The sequence below is a fragment of the Scomber japonicus genome, chromosome 19 (genome assembly GCF_027409825.1).
Source record: "Scomber japonicus isolate fScoJap1 chromosome 19, fScoJap1.pri, whole genome shotgun sequence".
NCBI lineage: Eukaryota > Metazoa > Chordata > Actinopteri > Scombriformes > Scombridae > Scomber > Scomber japonicus.
The window spans coordinates 25,095,480-25,115,528 of record NC_070596.1 but is presented as its reverse complement, the minus strand read 5'-3'; the positions used below and the strand labels follow the sequence as shown (position 1 = coordinate 25,115,528).

The 20,049-nt window shown below is 36.8% G+C and overlaps 1 protein-coding gene across 2 annotated transcripts; it reads left to right on the top strand.

Annotated features, from left to right (window-relative positions):
• The first annotated feature begins 322 nt into the window (after positions 1-322).
• On the top strand, positions 323-19,116 carry tia1 (TIA1 cytotoxic granule-associated RNA binding protein). Of its 2 annotated transcripts, none has more exons than XM_053340632.1 (12): positions 323-497; positions 2,381-2,477; positions 5,866-5,964; positions 8,424-8,478; positions 9,460-9,547; positions 13,733-13,808; positions 14,001-14,106; positions 16,346-16,444; positions 16,558-16,642; positions 17,626-17,764; positions 17,884-18,032; positions 18,650-19,116. In XM_053340632.1, exons 1-12 carry the CDS (start codon positions 472-474, stop codon positions 18,786-18,788), a joined length of 1,158 nt encoding a protein of 385 aa, XP_053196607.1. In that variant the 5' UTR covers positions 323-471; the 3' UTR covers positions 18,789-19,116. The 2 variants fall into 2 exon arrangements, with proteins under 2 accessions (XP_053196607.1, XP_053196606.1); XM_053340631.1 differs by having other exon boundaries at positions 17,881-18,032.
• Positions 19,117-20,049: the final 933 nt, after the last annotated feature.

The window sequence follows — 20,049 nt, the reverse complement described above, 5'->3', positions numbered from 1 at the left end:
AGCTTGATGTAATTAAAGTGTCACAGTAAAAGTACACATGTATTATGAGTGATGTAGTTAAAGTATTACAGTAGTGGTTTGGTCCCTCTGACTAATATATTATTATATATGACTATGACATCATTAGATTAGTTAATTAGTGAGTAAGTACCTAAAATTAAGTGTATTATAGTAGTTGGGTAAATATATATATGTGACTTATTATATATATGTGGTATTTTATCATTTCCAGCTGTTTGTGTTTTATAATAACATTGCCCAGAAACACCATACCATTGCGCATGCGCGTCGAGCCCCCGGTCGCTCCGCCATCTTTGTCGGCTGCTCCATTGTTCACCGCGGAGCTAAACAAGCGGAGCTACTAAAAAAACCCTCTTCACCCCTTCACACTGCGCAATTTAAACAACTGGACAGTCGTGGATTTAATCTCAGGGTTTGCGACTTGTTCTCGGCCAGCAAGTTGAAGCAGAAATGGACGATGACCAGCCTAAAACCCTGTAAGTGTGTGAAATGTGTTTACAGCTAGCTTAAATATCATCACGTAACATTTACTTCAGTCACAAACACACACACACATACGCTTCTTATATTGCATATTTAAACATGGTATCTGTCAATTTAATATAACACGACGTGGATACAAGCAAAGCCATGTTTTTGTGTTGTTTTATTAATGGGTATAATGTTTAAAACTAGTGGTAAAAATCAACCCGAGCTGCTGCTAACGCTAGCTCGCTATTTCCAGAAAAATCTCATTTAAGCTTCATTTCCCCAAACCTTAAGAAATATAACTAAAAACATACATTATGATGTGTTTTATGTATGCCGAGTGAAACATACAAGTAAAATGCACCATCTTGTTTTTCCCCCTGCCAAAATCTGTAAAGAAAAACAGGTGAAAAAGCTGCAAATATATTAAATCACATTTTTTTCCAATGGAGTTTGGTTCAAAACTTAACATTATATTAATATAAAGCTGCTTGTGAGATTTAAAAAAAACATAAGGCCTATATGCATATACAGATTTAACAAAGTCTTAATTAATAGCTGCAGCAGCCCTCCCTTTTTTATATATATAAAATGTAAAGCCACTGCAGTGTATATTAGAAATAGGTTATATCTTTATTACCTGGGTAAGATTAGCTGCATGCTATTTAAAGCCCACCACTAAGGTAAAACAAGGTCAGTAGCTGAGATTTCAACATTGTTTTCTATTCCCAAGCTGCACCCTTTTTTAAAATATTTTTTGGCTGAGTATTTGCAGAGTAGAGGAACATTTTGCATCAGCTTTTTAGATTTGAATTGAAATGTTCTGCATTTATTTTGGAGTTTTAAAAGGGTGGACTTCTTCTGGCTTAAACCCAAAATCTGACCACTTCTGACACATAAAAAGTGCATGTTGCTAGGTTCAAGTATCTGGGTTAGACACTGGTGGGAGAAGTACTCACGGACCCTGTACTTAAGTAAAAGTACAAGTACAGAAATGTAAAAAATACCCCATTAAAAGCAAAAATCCTGCTTTCAGCCGACAAGTATTATGGGCTTGATGTAATTAAAGTATTACAGTAAAAGTACATAAGTATTATAAGTGATGTAGTTAAAGGATCACAGTAAAAGACAACTCATAGGCATCTGACATGTGAGCCTTTAGTTTCATCTTTAACAATGTGTTGTATTTTAAAAGCTTGTTATATTATCCATTGTGTCAAATCTTCATCTTGAAAAGTAACTAAAGCTGTTAAATAAATGTAGTGGAGAGTAGAAAGTACAATATTTCCCTCTGAAATGTAGACTCATAGTAGTATTTAAGTACAATACTCGAGTAAATGTGCTTAGTTATTTTCCACCAATGAGGATATTTAGTGTTTTCTGCCATTTACACACTTGTCTCCAAAGAAGAAGAAGCCTGAAGTTGTATAAATATGGATCTTTAACCATAATAGGAGCTGCAAAGGAGTCTAAATGTAGTGGAGTAGAAAGTACAATATTGCCCTCTGAGATGTAGAAAGTAGCATCACATAGAAATACTCAAACTATAAGTACCTCATAGTAGTATTTAAGTACAATACTCGAGGAAATGTGCTTAGGTATTTTCTAATAATGGGGATATTTTGTGTTTTCTGTCATTTACACACTTGTCTCCAAAGAAGAAGAAGAAGCCTGAAGTTGTCTAAATATCGATCTGCAACCATAAAACCATAATAGTAGCTGCAAAGGAGTCCTGCCTCCAAGTAGCTCCCAATAGAAACCAATCAGTGACATCACACATCAGTAATTGCTTGTCATTTCTCTCTCTGTGTGTGTGTGTGTGTGTGTGTGTGTGTGTGTGTGTGTGTGTGTATGTGTGTGTGTGTGTGTGTGCGTGTGCGTGTGCGCGCAGGTATGTGGGTAATCTGTCCCGGGACGTGACAGAAGCCCTCATCTTGGAGCTGTTTGGCCAGATTGGACCCTGCAAGAGCTGTAAAATGATAGTAGATGTGAGTTCATTAGTCGTCATTTTTACTTCATTCACAACATGCAGTAAAGATTTTAATAAACTTTTTAACAACTAGTATTCCTTCTGATAACTCATAGATCCACGCTTCGCTTTCCTCTCTTGTTATCTGCCGGTTGCACCAGCTGTTTAAAAGTTTAAACCTAATAATAACTGAAGTGAATTTCAGATTTAGACATCGCTAAATTAAAACCAGTTGCAACCATGCCAACTAGTTCTTCTGTAGAGATTAATTGTTGCTAAATATTTACACTTACTAACTGCTACGCTCAACTTTTGCACAAGATAGCCAAATAAACCAAGAAAAATATTGTTAAATTTCTAATATATGACCCATTTAATAGATTTAAATTGAGGTAATATTGAATATAATCGAGATATCTGACATTACAACTTAAATTTGCAGAAAAAGACACAAAATACCTCAAATTATTAAACCATATGTTGTTAGCATTACACTAAAGGACCAAATAATGTTGATTAATTGACTTTATCAGATATTTCTTTTACTGTAAACTGCATAAATAAACTTAATCCTTAAAACACACATATTTCTTTTAGATGTACAGATATAAATAAACTTCATATCTACATTCACAAAGGATTAAAAGTTACATTTATTTATTATTTTCTCTCTAAAACTGTTATTTTTGGAAGTTACGTTTCACTTTGTGCTTGAGTTACAGTGTGGTCATAGTTGGATGTTATTTTTGGAAAGCTCAACAGTTGTTTCCCATCAACTGAGTCACAACATTACTAAGAAATATTTACTTAGATAAGACATTTCTTCAGCTTTAATTGTGCAACCTGATTTTAGTAAATCACTGTTTTTAAGATAGTTGGTAGTTACTAAGAACTAGGACTAATGATTATTTCCATTATCGGGTTATCTGCTGATCATTTTCCTGATTATTGGATTCATTTCTTTGTCTATAAAACATCAGAAAATTACTAAAAATAAGTCCATCACAATGTCATAGAGCACAAGTTCACATCTCTTGTCAAACAAACCCCCCAAAAATATTAATTTACTTATAATAACATTACCAAGAAAGGCAACAGATTCTCTCATTTAACCCTCCAGTTGTCCTCGGAAATCCCCAAAATCTATTTTTTTTTTTTTTTTTATTTATTTATTTAGTAAACAACTCTGTTGAAGTCATGTTTTCTGCTGCTGGGTGAACCTGAGTTTACAAACATTTTATTTCTGTGTTCATCCAGTTTAGAAAATAACTAATAAGGAGCAAAATGAATTACTATGACTTCTAATGTTTGCAGTCGTCATACAATGCAGAAAATTAATTTTTGTGCATGTGAGTCCAAAAAATGTAAAAACTGGCCCTTGCTCTCTGAGCGCTTTGAGATCCTCCCCCGGTCTTTAGGTTAGTTTTTACCTCGGAGGCCAATCGGCATAATCTCAAAAATGAGTATAGTTTCATTTAAATGAGGCATATTGACCACAATTTCCAAAAATAAGAGTAAAACCTGAGGTAATAAGTTAGAATAAAGGTGGCTAAAAAGGTCCAACCCAGAATAAGGTGATCATTTATACCTTTTATTTGTTTTATAAACAGCCAAACCAGACAAAATTGACCCAGGAGGATAAACATAGTGTTGTTGACAGGAAGAAGCAGGATGGTTTAAAGCTGGAGGTTTTGGTGTTTGTTCGGATGTCTGATCAATTAATCAATTAGTCGACTAATTAGTGCAGCTAAAAAAGACTTTATGGCGCTTTCCACTACACAGTTCCAGCACTACTCGGCTGGACACAGTTCCAGAAACGACCTTTTCCATTACAAATAAGTACCTACTCAACGTGGGCGGGGTCGTCATAGCAACGGCTCCGCGAAACTGCCGTGACTTTGTTTTATACGCGACACAAACACATAAACAACGGAGGACATGGAGGCAGTGGTGTACTTGCTGCTGTATGTGGCTTTCTGTCACACACAAAGCAAGAACATTGAGCCGTATGGCTGTAACGCTGTTACCGGTATTTAAAAATGGCGGGTTTGATTCTTGTCTGGGACGGCTCATGACTCTTCTAGCGACAACTCTTCTGACCAATCAGTGGCCGGCAGTCTGTTGACGTCACATGTAGACTACGTCGTTTACACGTGCCCGGCTATTTTCATAAACGGACATTTCATCCTCTCCATTTACAAAAAAAAAACTGTGTGCACACCAGTCCGTTTTCAGAAAAGTTTCCGTTTACACTAACCCGTGTATATATGCCGTCAAGAGCAGCTCAAGCCCACGTTAGCCGTTCAGAATCCCGCATAGCAACAACAACAACAACGACGTCATTTCATTCCTCCACATAGTACAGCACTTGTATTTTTAAATGCAAACAAATATATAAAGAGATTGCACCAGCATAAATGTGACTGCTATTCTGCATGCATCCATGATCACCATAGATTGTAACCCATTTCCGTCTCACAGTCGGTCGTCGGCTCCCCAAATCTCCGTTTTTCTCCGTTTACATGCAAACGTGCAAACAGAGTTTTCATCTCCACTCTGGCCGGAGTTTTTAAAAAGCATCGTTTTCAGGGGCGAATTCTCCATTTGCGTCTAAACGGAGGGTGCAAGCGATGGTTAATGTCTCCATTTTTAAAATAACCGGGTACGTATAAACGGGGCCTAAGTATCGGCTCGGCTCGCTTGGAACCTCAGCAGAGCAGGTACTGAAAAAGTAGCAGGTACCAGGTACTATCCCTAGTGGAGACACAAAATAAACAGAGTCGAGTCATGCTGGAACTGTGTGGTGGGAAAGCTCCATTAGAGTTAACCACAAGCTTAAGGTTATGGGACCCTACTTCCTTCCTTCCTTCCTTCCTTCCTTCCTCCCTTCCTTCCTTGACTCGAGGACAACATGAGGCTTAAAAAGGACTTGATGATAAAACATATTTGGTGTCAAAGATTCTTTCATTCTTTTCAGCTTCTACAAGTCAAGGCTTTCTCTTAATACCTGAAAAACTAAAACTAAATAAAAACTAAACTAGTCAATTCCTTCAAAATAAAAACTAAACTGAAACTACTAAATCATTTGTTGAACAAACTAAAACTAAATTGAAATAAAAAAGCAAACTGAAAAACTAAAGAAAAAAAAAACTAAAGAAAATTTCAAAACTATAATAACCTTGGTGGTCGAGTCGTGCTGGAAAAGCTCCGTTACTTACAAATTTTAATGTTGGCTTTACAAACAGCTGGTGCAACTTAGTCCAGATCTACTCTCTCTCTCTCCTCTTCTAATCATCCTGTTGATCCATTAATATCCCTCCTATCTAATTAATGCTAAATAATGACGTCATCATTATATTTACTTTTTTTTTTAATATGTATGTGTGTTTCTTGTCCCCCGTTTCCAGACAGCAGGTCACGACCCGTACTGCTTTGTGGAGTTTTATGAGCATAGACATGCCACTGCCACAATTGCAGCCATGAATGGTCGGAAAATACTGGGTAAGGTAAGCTATCATATATCTACTGGGTGAGTCAACTATAGGGGCGAGGCTGGGTGGGGCAAAAATAAAGCAGCTGGAAAAACTTGAATCTTGTTAAAGTTTTATCTTAAACCCCCCCCCCCCCCCCCCCCCTCTCTCTTTTTTTCCCTTCTCCTGCTCCACTTCACTTAATTTATTTTATTCCCTTGAGCACATTTTACTTCTTTTTTTTCTTTTTTTTTTTCTTCCTTCAGTGCACACTTAGAAAATGACCGGGTGGGGAAAAAAACGCCAGACACTGATCTTTGTAATCTTACTGCTGGGAAATATAGGACTGCTTAAAAATAATTGTTTTAAATGATAGATTATGACTTTTTGTTTTGTGTTATCTTTTTTTTTTCTTGTTTCCTGCCGTGTTATTAACATAAATCAGTAAAAACACAGACCATCAAGTCATCGCCATGTAATCCAAACATGAAAGCCATAACGGTAACCATGGTAACTAAAGTAATCTGTGTATCTGTAAATTACTAGATTGATGAGGAGTATTCTGCTGCTTGATGTTTTGTTTCCTCTTCACAGTGGAAAGTTTAAGAGGCTAAAAGGTTATAAAAACATGCTTTTTGCTTTTTTCGTATTTCTCAGAAGGAGCTAAAAATAAATAAATAAAAGCATTTAGATACAGATTATTAAATGTAATATGGTTTTTACTTTCAACCAGTGTTATGAAAATGTTAAAAGTATTGATTGTTGTAATATTGCAATAGTTTTACAGTATCAGATTAATTTAGGCACTAACATAGTTCACACCTTTTATTCATTTAATTAAAAAAATAAATAAATTCACGCCATTAGAGTTCAGTAAGGATGCAATTAACTATATTCATTATTACTTTCCTCATTAATCGATTAATTCCTCCATAAAATATAGAATATAAGAATATATTGAAAAAATGTTAAGTTACATAAATTCTTATTTAGTCCAATTAATAGTACAAAAACTAAAAATACTCATTAAGAAAAATACCAGATATCAACTTTAGAAGATTTGAAACCAGTTAGAAAATGTTTTAAATATTAAAATAGTTGCAGATTCATCATTTGTTGATCAATTTATTGATTATTAGGCCAATTTATTTGTAATTTTGGACCAATGTTATGAGTTAAACTGTAAGATAATTGAATAAAGCCTCAGTTATTTGATTTTGTTGGACCAGATGGGCTTTTAATAATGCACCATTTCAACTAACATGCAGGATTTTTATATTTAATTAAAATACAGGTTTAACTAATCATAAATGGACAAATCTGGTAAAATTGCATTGTGCATTTATAAGTATTTACAGTATTTACAGCTGTAATGTGTAAACAACGTGCAATTTTACCTGTTATGCTGTAAGTTAATGAAATCATTTAAAAAATGCTTCAATAATTTGAATTTCATGGGCCAGATGTGTTTTTCTTATCGTGCATACTCTTTGAATAATACAGGATTTTTATATTAAATATAATAAAATAAAATAAAAATAAAGGAATAAATGTGTGTAAATAAAATGCTGTTTTGGGTTTTTTTTGTCACTTCATGCTCCATACTGTCTCTGTTTCCTCTAATTTCCTAATAATAATAACTAAATTTTAATAATAATAATAATAGTGAGTTTTTCCATCTGTGTATGAATTAATTAAATGTGGCCCTGCTGTGTAATCATTGCTCCATGTAACGTTCTCTGATCTACTTTTATTTTTTAATTAATGCTCTTCTGTCCTACCTACCCCCCCACCCTCCACCTACCCACCCACCTACCCCCAACCCCCCCTCCGTCTTTACTGCTGTGTTCTTCTTTGCAAAGTTATTTCCACATAGACTCCACATAAGAGCAACTTCCAGAAAAATACATTCAGTTGAAAATATTTTATCCTCAACAGGTATTGAAGGACCATTTGAGGAGTATAACAAGTTCGTAAAAATCACTTGTTTGTAAGTCCCTTGTTATTTGGACCTTACTTCCTACAGTTTTGATCCAAATTTTTTATTAGACTGAGACTGAAATGTTCCTGATTGTGAAGGTGAAATCTTGATAATCCCTCTTTTCTTAGATTCTCCACTGTATTTTTTTTTTTTTTACTGTGTGTGTTTTTTAAATGTAAACAAAGGTGAGATGTAAAACTAGATGAATAACAATCAATTTTTTGTAGTTGCTGGTTTTTAAAGAATCCAAACCACCTTTTTATTATTATTATTTAAAAAAAAAAACAGTTCTCAATCACAAAATGTGACGATATTAGTAAAACTGGTGTGCGTGTGTGTGTGTGTGTGTGTGTGTGTGTGTGTGTGTGTGTGTGTGTGTGTGCGTGTGTGTGTGACAAGACCTCTAAACAAAAAGAAAAGCCAAAAAAAAAAGCACCTTCCTGCCTTTTTATAAACATGCTTCACTTCTCACCGTCTTTCTCTTCCTCGCTCTCTACGTCTGTCTCTCTTTCAGGAGGTCAAAGTCAACTGGGCCACGACGCCAACCAGCCAAAAGAAAGACACAAGCAGTAAGTCGTTTTATCACAAAGCACCAATATTAGCCTCGTACATTACGTTACGATTATTTTATTATTATTATTTTTATTTTTGTGCTTTTGGGCTACGTTCACACTGCAGGCAGATCTGATTCAAATCTGATTTTTAGGCCTGACTGTCCACACTGTTTTTAGCAAGTATCCTAATGGGATTTGGATCATAGACTGTATAAAAGAAATGGACGTAACATCCGTGACGTCACCCATTGGTTTGTGGACTGCTGCTCCGAAGCCAATAGTTTCGAATCTAGGCAGCGCCATCTTGAAAATTTCAGGTGCATGCTGGGAAAAATAAAAACACGGATTCTACTTATATGGGCATGAGGCGGAGCCATGGGCGGAGCGGGGAGGTTGCTATGGTTGCGAGGGCTGGATCTCGGGGACATTGGGCAACCAACCTGTCTATCAGGACGTAGCCACGCCCTAATGCATACCCTGCTTTATCGTCAAATATAAAATCAGGGAGGCCAAAATGTCCCAAATGAACATCATACTGCATTGAAGAAGGCTTTAAACTAGCGATTGAGACCATAAACACATTGCCTCCAGTGATATCACCTAGCAACAACAACTCCAATAAGCGTGGGTCTGGTGACGCATAGAGTGACATAGCGTAGAGTCGTAGAGAGACGTCACGGACAGTCAAATCCGATACGAGTGTTTGGAGCTGTTCAGACTCAGACACATCTGTCCAAATGAGATTTGAAACTTCCTCCCAAAGGTGATTTTGGCTTGCAGTGTGAACGCGGCCTTGTGTTTATTTATTATTCTAAATTAATGTTCTTCTATTCATACTGTCCACTTTGCTGCTACAACACTGCAAATTTCCCCCATCATGGGACTAATAAAGGAATATCTTATCCTATCTTATCTCTAAATACTTCTTCTCTGATGTGTTTAACAGTTTTTTATCATGTTAAATGATCGTTAATGTGTGTGTTTTTGTCTTTTTAGGTCACTTCCATGTCTTTGTTGGGGATCTTAGTCCTGAAATTACCACAGATGACATAAAAGCAGCTTTTGCTCCATTTGGGAAAATATCGTAAGTGTATCTTCATGATATTTCAGTTTTTATTTTATTCACTGTCAAAAAAAATCCCATTAAAAGACCAAAATCTAACATAGCTTTTCAGTGTTGCCCATTTGTTGCTATTAAAGATTAAAGGATTAAATCTTTAAAAAATAGGTCTCAAATATTTGGTTTAATTTCCTTAAATAGCTGGACTCTGTAGTTTTTTTAGCAAACATTAATCTTATTATAAAACTTTTTCATTCTTTGTTGGAGATCTAAGCCTTGAAATTACCACAGATGCATAAAAGCAGCTTTTGCTCCATTTCATGATTTATTTCTGTCAAAAAATCTCATGAAAAGACTAAAATCTAACAACATCTCTCTTAATGCTTTGAAATGCTGCCAATTTGTTGCTATTGAAGACGTAAATCTTTAAAGACAGGTCTCAAATGTATAGTTTCATATTTAAAAAGGGTTAGACAGCCCGGCTCTGTAGTTTTAAGCAAATATCAATAAAATTAAAGTCAATATAAAACTTTTTTCATTCAGGAGTAATAGAAGTCATTAATTATTAAACACTCGTTCTTGTTCAGAAAGCTTCTAATTGAAGAGGAAGAGGCATTTAAAATGAATGACAGGAAAACCAAACACCGACATAAATAATTGATGCAAAGAGCGAGAGTCTACGAGGCTAAAGTGGAGCAGCTACTCAAGGACGACGAGGCAAGCGAGGCAGAATAAAGACCATGTTCGACCTGAACTCTCTAGAGTTTGTTAATGACTTAAATTGCTCTTTTTGCACGTTATGAGACTGAACCATCGTAATTTGAGATCGAGGGACGTTTGCTCACCAGTATGTGTAACATCACAGGAAATGTGACTCACCTTCCTCCAGATTAATACAAATAAATCCACTTCCTGATGCAATAAATGGGAATATCCTATATATAAGTGTTGTGAGCAGTAATGGACTCAAGAAAATGTTAAAAAGACAAATCCCTCACAATTCAATGATTTTTAGACCGATAGCTTTAACTTCATGAGTCATGAAATGTTTGAAATCATTTGTTTTATCTCATTTAAAGGTGCAGTCTGTTAAGAAACTCACAATAAACACTCAAGGCTGCCTTTTAAAGTCAGTGTTTGGTCCTTTCTGGGTTACTATGGCAACATGTTAGACTCTATAGATATAAAGAGTTCATTTTAAAGTAAATAAAACGCAATAATTCTTATTTTTTAGCGATTAGACTCAAATTAAAACATATTTATGAATATTTGATTCAATTTCTGCTAAGTTCATGCCACTAGATGCCGTTATTCAACCAATTTATGTTTAATTTTGGACCAATTTGACCAGTTTAGGTATGAAATCATTTTTTTTAAAGCCTCAGTTATTGTAAGTCTGAAACCAGTAGTATTATTAACGCTTTACAGTTTACATATAGAGCAAAGATGAGTCTACAGGATGCAACAGTAACACTTGTGAAACAGGTTTAACTCCATCTTTAGTTTGCATACTGGGCAGATCTGTTGACAGTGAAGCTCGGTGGCATAGCTGTAAATTACATCATCATAATATAGACGTACAACTTCTTTAGTGAGAGGTAACAGTACGTCTACGTCTGTAGAGGAAAGTCATCTGTCTTCAGTACTCAACTTCAACCTTACTTGCCGTGCACATTGTAAACCACTCACCACGTCTGGATCATAGACTGTATAAAAGAAATGGACGTAACATCTGTGACGTCACCCATTGGTTTGTGGACTGCTGCTCGGAAGCCAATAGTTTCGAATCTAGGCAGCGCCATCTTGAAAATTTCAGGTGCATGCTGGGAAAAATAAAAACACGGATTCTACTTATATGGGCATGAGGCGGGGCATGGGCGGAGCGGGGAGGTTGCTATGGTTGCAAGGGCTGGATCTCGAGGACATTGGTCAATCAACCTGTCAATCAGGACGTAGCCACGCCCTAATGCATACCCTGCTTTATCATCAAATATAAAATCAGGGAGGCCAAAATGTCCCAAATGAACATCATACTGCATTGAAGAAGGCTTTAAACTAGCGATTGAGACCATAAACACATTTTGAAAACGTTTACTGAGGTTAGAAATCAAGTGAGAAGTTGGTGAATTCTCCATTGACTTGAATAGAGACGGTCGCCCCCTGGTGGCCTGTTGATAGAATGCAGCTCTAAGTTACTTCCACGTTGGCCTCATTTCAGAGGACCAGAACTCCTTGAGTTATCTGAACAAAAAGTAGTAGATGTGATTAATCTTGGCTCCATAAATGGTGTCATTATGGGTTCAAAAGGCCTTATCAGAGCTACATGATGTACTAATGTTACTGTATAATTATCCTGATGATTAACAGGAGCTCTCAAGGATGGGAGAAAGAAATGTGTGCACTTTTTTACTCACTTATTTATTTACTTACTGAGCCTCCAGTGCACCAGGGACCCTTGGGTTACTAATGCTGCCTTTCCAGTGTCTGTTAACCATCAGGGATAATTGTACAATGATACAATTAGTAGATCACGTGACTCTGATAGGCCTTTTTTTAAAACCCATAATGAGAGCTAAGATGAATCACTTCCACGACCGACGTAACATAACTCCATTTATTATTAAAACATAAAGAAAACTAAATAAATGATCATTGATTCAGAATAAACTCGTCTCTGTTTATTGTAATTATGAACAGTAAAACTATTGAAAGAGGCTCAACAGTGTTTTTTAAGGAGGTTGTAAACGGAGATAGGCTGACACTGTTTTAACAAGACTTTTATTCAGAGTATATTGACCTTTTGTATTCAGTGGTGGTGGTAGTGGGGGGGTGGGGGTGTGTGTGAAAGGGGCATTGTCTATACATAACAAGAACAAACTGTGTGGTGAGATAACTGGGGAGTCAGTGTGCAGCATTACTTACATTACAGACACCAGTGCATCATAAATTTAGCTCACAAGATCATAACAGACCCACTTCACCCCCCCCCCCCCCCCCCTCGTCTGTGAGCTGGATATGAACTTTTTACCTCCAGGGTCGAGGGGTAACTTCAGGATGTTTAATAAAAAGAGGAAATCGCATCATTTGTCCCAAGAGGTTTGATCACATCGTCTAAATTTGGCACTTTATTGAACTTGATGTCTTCTATCAATTCCTCCAAAATGATGCTTTTAATTATTATTATTAACCTTTATTCTACCTATAAAAGACCACAGAGGAGGAATCCTTATTCACAATGGTGTAAAAACATTGCAAAACAATATTAGGTAGGTAAAAGTAAAATAGAAGAAAATAAAATGATCAATACAAGTAAAGCAGATAAGATTACAGTGAAGTTAAAAAATATCAGTCATCAGTTAAAACAAGCTCTGAAATAAGACTGTAGTGGCGTTTTAAAGAATCTAATTTTTACATGCTTATATTTTAAGTTTCTAATTTTATGTATGGTTGATGTTCTTTTGTGCTCTATGTGCAAAACAAATTCCCTCAGGGGGCGATAAAGGATTCATTCATTCATTCATTCATTTATTTGTTGGGGACTGTTTCCAGCTGCAGATTAATCCACATCTGGTCCTTTAGTGAGTTTTTATGTCAGCAGGATGATGTATGTTGGATTTCAAAATAAAAGCGCAGTGCCCACGTTTAATGTAATGAATGAAAATGTCACTGAGTGCAGCTGTGAGGCTCATTTGAGTGTTTTTTTTTTTTTTAGGACTAAATAATGGAGGTCTGCAGCACAGGGATTACATGTATCAGGCTTTGGATACACAGAAAATACTTACTAGTAGATAATTACATTTTAGCGGTCTTTTCATGGGATTTTTTGACAAATTAAAATGTAGAATATTAAAAAAATTACCTTTTTTTTATTCTTTTTTTTTTTAAATATCGGCTCATCAGACAACATGAACACCAATACTGATATTATTGGCAGATATTAGTCTATCACAGATATATTGGTGTTTATTTTTATCATTACAATGTGCCAATTTATTTTATTTTAAGATAAAAGGCTGCATTTTATGAATATTTAATCCTTTTTATTGAAATATCTGTCTGGCTCTAATCTTAAAAAATGCTACTGTGCCTCTCATGACTGTTTATTCACCCATAATATAAAACCTAATTGAAATAAAACATTATTGAGCTTCTTGGTTAATAATATAATTAAATGCATTTCTTGACTAATGGTGTGTTTTGTGTCCTCAGTGATTGTCGGGTGGTGAAAGACATGGCCACAGGTAAATCTAAAGGCTATGGCTTTGTCTCCTTCTTCAACAAATGGGTAAGTGTGCTCATGTGTGAGAGGACTAAAGGAAAACATGAGCAGGTTCTGATTGTTGACATGTTTAAACGTTAAGGGGCGGGGGGAGGGAGGGAGAGAGAGGAGGGTTTTTTTTTATACTAAGACATTTATAGTAGTGTTTGGTGTTTCGGTGACTCTGGAGTTTGTTTGTGTCTCTCTGTGTTTGATCAGGATGCAGAAAACGCCATCCAGCAGATGGGAGGACAGTGGCTGGGCGGCAGGCAGATCAGGACCAACTGGGCCACGAGGAAGCCTGCTCCGAAAACTACCAACGAAAGTAAGTTCACAGCAGTTCAGTTAAAGAGTCATTCATGTGTTTTATCCTGTGGAAGCTTGTTGTATTTACACTCTAGTAGGTACATTTATTAGGTGGCTCAGTCATCAGAATCAGACAGAGATGTCAGAGATAATTTAGGAGAGGTCTCCAAGTCTTTTCAAATTAGTTTAGGGAGCCATTAAGAGAAAATCTAAGCTTCTCTAGTCGAATGGACAGTAAAAGCTCTTTCACCCATCTGTGGTGGGATGGAGGTTGAGGGCGTTTCCAGCTAAGGAGAATGAGTCGCCTGGCCAACAGGGTGGCAAAAGCAAGTATAGTCTGCATGGCTTTAGAGGTCATAGGATGCAAGGGGGTGCCAAACAAGGCTGAGAGAGGTTCAGGAGTAATGGTAACCTTCCTTTCCTTCCTCCCTACCTTCTTTCCTTTCCTCCCTTCCTTCTTCCCTCCTTTCCTCCCTCCCTTCCATCCTTCCTTCCCCCGTCCTTCTTCTTTTCCTTTCTCTCTCCCTCCTTCCTTCTTTCCTCTCTCCTACCTTCCTTCTTTCCTTTCCTCCCTTCCTTCCTCCCTCCTTTCCTTCCTTCCTTCTATAAATGTGTGTGTGGATGTGACATGTAATGTAAAAGTGCTTTCAGTGGTCAAAGGACTAGAAAAGTGCTGTATATAAGTTCAGTCCTTTTTATTGTCCGAAAAGTGAAATTCATTCTCTACAAAGTTCCTGCATTCGATCCCATGATGCAGTTTGTTCCATTTATAGAAGAGAAAACTTAGTGTTGTACTCTCTTCACCTGACAGTTAAGATGTAAAACTGATAATATCCAAACTCTTCCTTAAAAGGGCCAAAATGTGGCTCCACTCATTTAATCAGCTGATCTCAGTCTGCAAACAGCTGATTGGTCGGGTCGAATCATATCGTGTGTTTGCTCCTGATTGGCTGGAAGGAAGAAAACCTGCAGGCTCATAACGGCTCTTTATGGAAAAGTTTGGACATGCCTGGCATTCCTGAATACCTGAATAACTATATTTACTTATATTGATTACAGCTGTGGAGGGTTTTTACTCTGCTGTGATGATGATGTGGAGATAAAAGCCTTACTGAAGGATGCACATTTAAATAAAATCCTTCATATGAGTTAAAATGTCCTGGCTCTAATGTTATTAGTTTGATAATTATAGTAGTGCTAAAATAACCTTTAACCCTCCTGTCGTCCTCCCGGGTCAAATTGATCCCATCTGTTTTGACTGTTCCTTCTTTCCTCCCTTCTTTCCTTCCTTCTCTCCTCCATCCCCCTTTATTCATTCTTTCTGTCCTTCTTTCCTTCCCTCCTACCTTCCTCCCTTCCTCTCTGCTTCTCTTTCTTTCAACCCCCCTACCTTCCTTCCTCCCTTCCTTCTTTCCTCTGTCCTTCTTCCCTCCCTTCCTCCCTCTTTTCCTTTCTTCCTCCCTCCCCCTTCCTTCTTTCCTCCCCCCTACCTTCATTCATTCTTTCCTCCATCCTTCCTTCCTTCCTTCCTTTCCTTCCTCCTTTCCTTCTTTCCCTTCCTTCCTTCCCTCCTTCCTTCTTCCTCCCTTCCTTCTTCCTTTTCTTCCTTCTTCCTCCCTTCCTTCTTCCTTTTCTTCCTTCCTTCCTCCCTCCCTTCCTTCCTTGTCTCGAGGACAACAGAAGGGTTAAGTACTGTAAATTTTACTGTTTTACATTTTGACTTGTTCAAAGTTTGACTTTCTGGAGTAACAGTAGAAACAAGTTCTTCAGTCTTATTTCATTAAACTGCTCCTGTTAGTGTGCACTTTGTAGTTTTGCTGCAATGTGGAATAATCTTTATAATACAGTTTTGCACAAAAGTAGACAAGTTTGGCTTCTGTAAAATTGTTGAGTGCTGAACAAAAAATGACTTTGAAAAAAATCGTCAATACTCAAATTTTTCCATTTTATGATTGTTCCCCTCTGTGCATGGCAGTCTTAAAGAAGAAATAACAAAAAGACAGTCAGTTGTTTCCGAAGACATTAATACTCATAATAGATTTTATTTATAAGCACCAGTCAAAGCACTCAAGGACACTTAAAAACAAACATGGCATCAAACATCATAAAATCAGCAAACATTGAAGTAGAAGTTGGTACAATAAACATGAATATAAAAAAATATTCTCCCAAAGCAGACAGTAGAGACAATCACTTGTATCTCAAGAGATTTAAGATAAATATCCTGACACCAAACCTTCTCTCTCTTTCCTTTTCAGCATCTAACACCAAGCAGTTATCTTTCGACGAGGTGGTGAGTCAGTCCAGCCCCAGCAACTGCACCGTGTACTGCGGAGGCGTCACAGCGGGTCTCACAGGTGACTCACACTTTATCCACCAGGTTAAAAGGCTGCTGCAGTAATGAAAAGCATTGCTCACACTATTATCTACATATTAATGCTGTTTTTGGGGGGTGTTTTCTTGTTCACAGAGCAAATCATGAGACAGACCTTCTCACCTTTCGGTCAAATCATGGAAATCCGTGTTTTCCCAGACAAAGGCTACTCGTTCGTGAGGTAAGACGACTCAAATCGATCATTTATTTGATGCCTTAAAGGTTCAGTTGTTACATAGAGTACTGTGCAAAGATTTAATGACCATCCATATTTATTTTTGGTCTATTCATTAAGATACAAAAAGGAAATATGGACACAAAACGGCTTCTACAGGCGAAAGTCAGTATTTAGTGTGACCTTGTTTGGCATTAAGCACATCATTAACTCCTTTTGGAGAGATTGAAGCTGATTTAAACTGATTTCCCTTTGAGAGTAGCCTTGCTGAGGTCACACTAAATACTTCCTGCTTTAGCCTATAGGAGCTGTTTTTTAATACTGCATACACACTTCCTGTATTTTCAGATTGCAGTCTAATAAAGAGACTGAGAAATAGTATAGTATATAGTATTTCATGTATATGGACAACACTAATAATTTCAATTGTGTGCAATATTCATATAATATACATATATATTTATTTCACTTTAATCTGTGCAACAAAGTAGCGGTTTATATTCCGGAATTTACGGTAATTAGGGTTCCATTCCAGGTGTTGTTCCATTCCAGGTGTTAGCGGAGGTCACACTAAATACTTCCTGCTTTAGCCTATAGAAGCTGTTTTTAATACTACATACACACTTCCTGTATTTTTCTGGTTGCATTCTAATAAAGAGACATAAGTATATAGTATTTCATATATACGGACAACACTAATAATTTCAATTGTGTGCAATATTCAGTTATATATATTTATTTCACTTTAATCTGTACAATAAGAATAACTGGTATATTACCACTCAATACCAATATTTCTTACTATTATTGTTCTTATAGGTTTTTGTACTTAGTATTTATTGTTCTCTAATGCAGATTTCCCCATTGTGGGACTAATAAAGGGATATCTTATCTTATCTTACATATATATGGTCATTATAGCTTTTCTAATGTTGGCCTCAGACTTTTGCACAGTGCTGTGTGTCTAAACTCTCTTCTTCTATCTTCAGGTTTAACTCCCACGAGGCAGCAGCTCACGCCATCGTCTCTGTGAACGGCACGACCATCGAAGGCTACGTGGTGAAGTGTTACTGGGGCAAAGAGACGACAGACATGGTTAGCCCCATCCAGCAGGTACAGATGCCGCAGGTATGTTAGCTTCTTTAACTTTCATCACCTTTTCACGGCTCGGTTTGAGAGACTGAGAGATCCTAAAGTGTGTGTGTGTGTGTGTGTGTGTGTTTGCGCGTGTGTGTGTGTTTCAGCAGAACACGGTAAGCTTCGCGGCGGCTCAGCCCTACAGTCAGTGGGGTCAGTGGTACAGCAACACGCAGCAGATCGGTCAGTACGTTCCCAACGGCTGGCAGGTGCCGAGTTACGGAGTCTACGGACAGACCTGGGATCAGCAGGGATACAAGTGAGTCAGAACCAGCTGAAACTGGTTCTTTCTTTCTTTCTTTCTTTCTTTCTTTTCTTTCTTTTTTTAATTGTTTCTATATTTCTTTTCTTTTCTTTTTTCTTTTGTTTTATTTTAATTTCTCTTTTCTTTCTTTCTTTTTTTATCTCTATTTATTTTTTCTATATTTATTTTGTTTGTCTTTATTTTCTGTCTTTCTTTATTTTCTTTAATTTGTCTCTTTTTATTTTTCTTTCTTTCTCTTTATTTTTCTTTCTTTCTCTTTCTTTTTCTTTAATTTTATTTCTCTTTTCTCTTTCACTTTCTTTCTCTTTTTTCTTTTTCTCTTTCTTTTTTTCTTTCTTTCTTTCTTCTTGTCTTTACTTTTCTTTCTTTCCTAGTTTTTTCTTTTTTTCTGTCTTCATTTTATTTTCTCTATTTTTTTCTTGCTTTCTTTTTTCTTTTCTGTATCTTCTTTTCTTTCTTTTTTACTTTTCTTTCTTTCTGGTGTATGGAAAAGGGGAAAAAGGGTCAAAGCAACACTTCTACTAAACATATAAATGTGAATGTTTTGCTCTTCTTTGTCTCTTAATCTGACTCCACTCATCTAACTGTGTTGTTTCTTCTTCTTCTTTCAGTCATCTACATGCTGGCGCCGGATGGACAGGCGTCGGCGCTGTGAGTAACGGAGGCATGGTGGAGCCCGGTCAGAGCGTCAACGGGACGGTGCTAACCAACCAGGCCGGCATGGGCACCGCCGGCTACCACACCCACTGATCACTGGCTGCACACAGTCGCCCTCTCCGAGCCCCTCTGAGGCCACAAGGATGACACTGCTGGAGAGGGAGTGCAACACATGCGCTCTCTCTCTCTCTCTCTCTTCGTCAACACACAAAAAAAAATTATACTCTTGTTAAGGGAAGCTGGTTCCGCCATTTTATCAACCTTTACCAGCCCCGTAACTTTCACCCACTGCCCAAATCTGCAAGTGTAAAGAAAACCCAGTCGACTCCAGATCACTTAAAACACTGTTATAACAGCTAACTGCTAACGCACCTTTTCATTCCTGGGCCCATTTTTATTATTTGGTGTATTTTTCTAAAAAGCCTGCAGATGAACTGGCCATAATGTAAATTATATGAGACGTGTGTCAAGATATTTCTCTAGCACAGCTACGGTTTAGTTTAAAAAGGAAGAAACTAATTAAATATATTTAAATAAAAGACACCAGGTTTTTTTTGTTGCTGTTGTTTTTTTTTAAAAAAGCCCTTCAGAGCCAAAGAGAAAGGGCAGACTTTTATACCAGTATTAAAGAAAGAGAGGCGGCTTCCACCTCCGCCTCAGAAAGTACTCAATAGTCTATAGTCATGCAATGCAGCCACGAGAAGTATACGAGCAAAGGGGCCGCACAATTTTTATTTTATTTTTTAATTCTTCCTCCATTTATTCTGTCCACCTACGACTAAAAAGTGAAAAAAAAAACAAGTCCAAGAAAGTTCTCAGGGTGTTGTCAAGTCATTCTGTGAAATGTAGGAAAACACTGAGTACACTGAAGTAGGCAGGTTGAGGGAAAAAGTGAAAACCACATTTAAAAAAAAACAAACAAAAAAAAACAAGAAGTACATTTCTGCGCTCCTTCACTAAAAATCTCACGGAACGGACTAAACAGACGGAGAAAAAAAAACCCAACTTCAGTCTGTGGATTAAAGAAAAAAATGTGTGTGTGCTTACGTGTGTGCATGAACTGATGCTTTTACACACAAGACTGTCCAAGATCATCTTCCCCTTATAACGAGAAAGGACTACGCCAATTTTTTTTTTCTTTTTTGCTACAGATAAAATAGACAAAGTGTCATTTTTCTTTTCTTTTCTTTTTTTGTTTTGAGCAACTTTAAAATGCTGACATTGTATAAAGAGCTTTTTGCCTTTTTCTTTGTTTTTTTGTTTTTTTTTGTGTTTCATTTCGGGACTGTCTTATAAAGAAATGTTGCAGTGACACCATAGGAATCATGTGACGTGTGAGATCTTTTTATGTTTG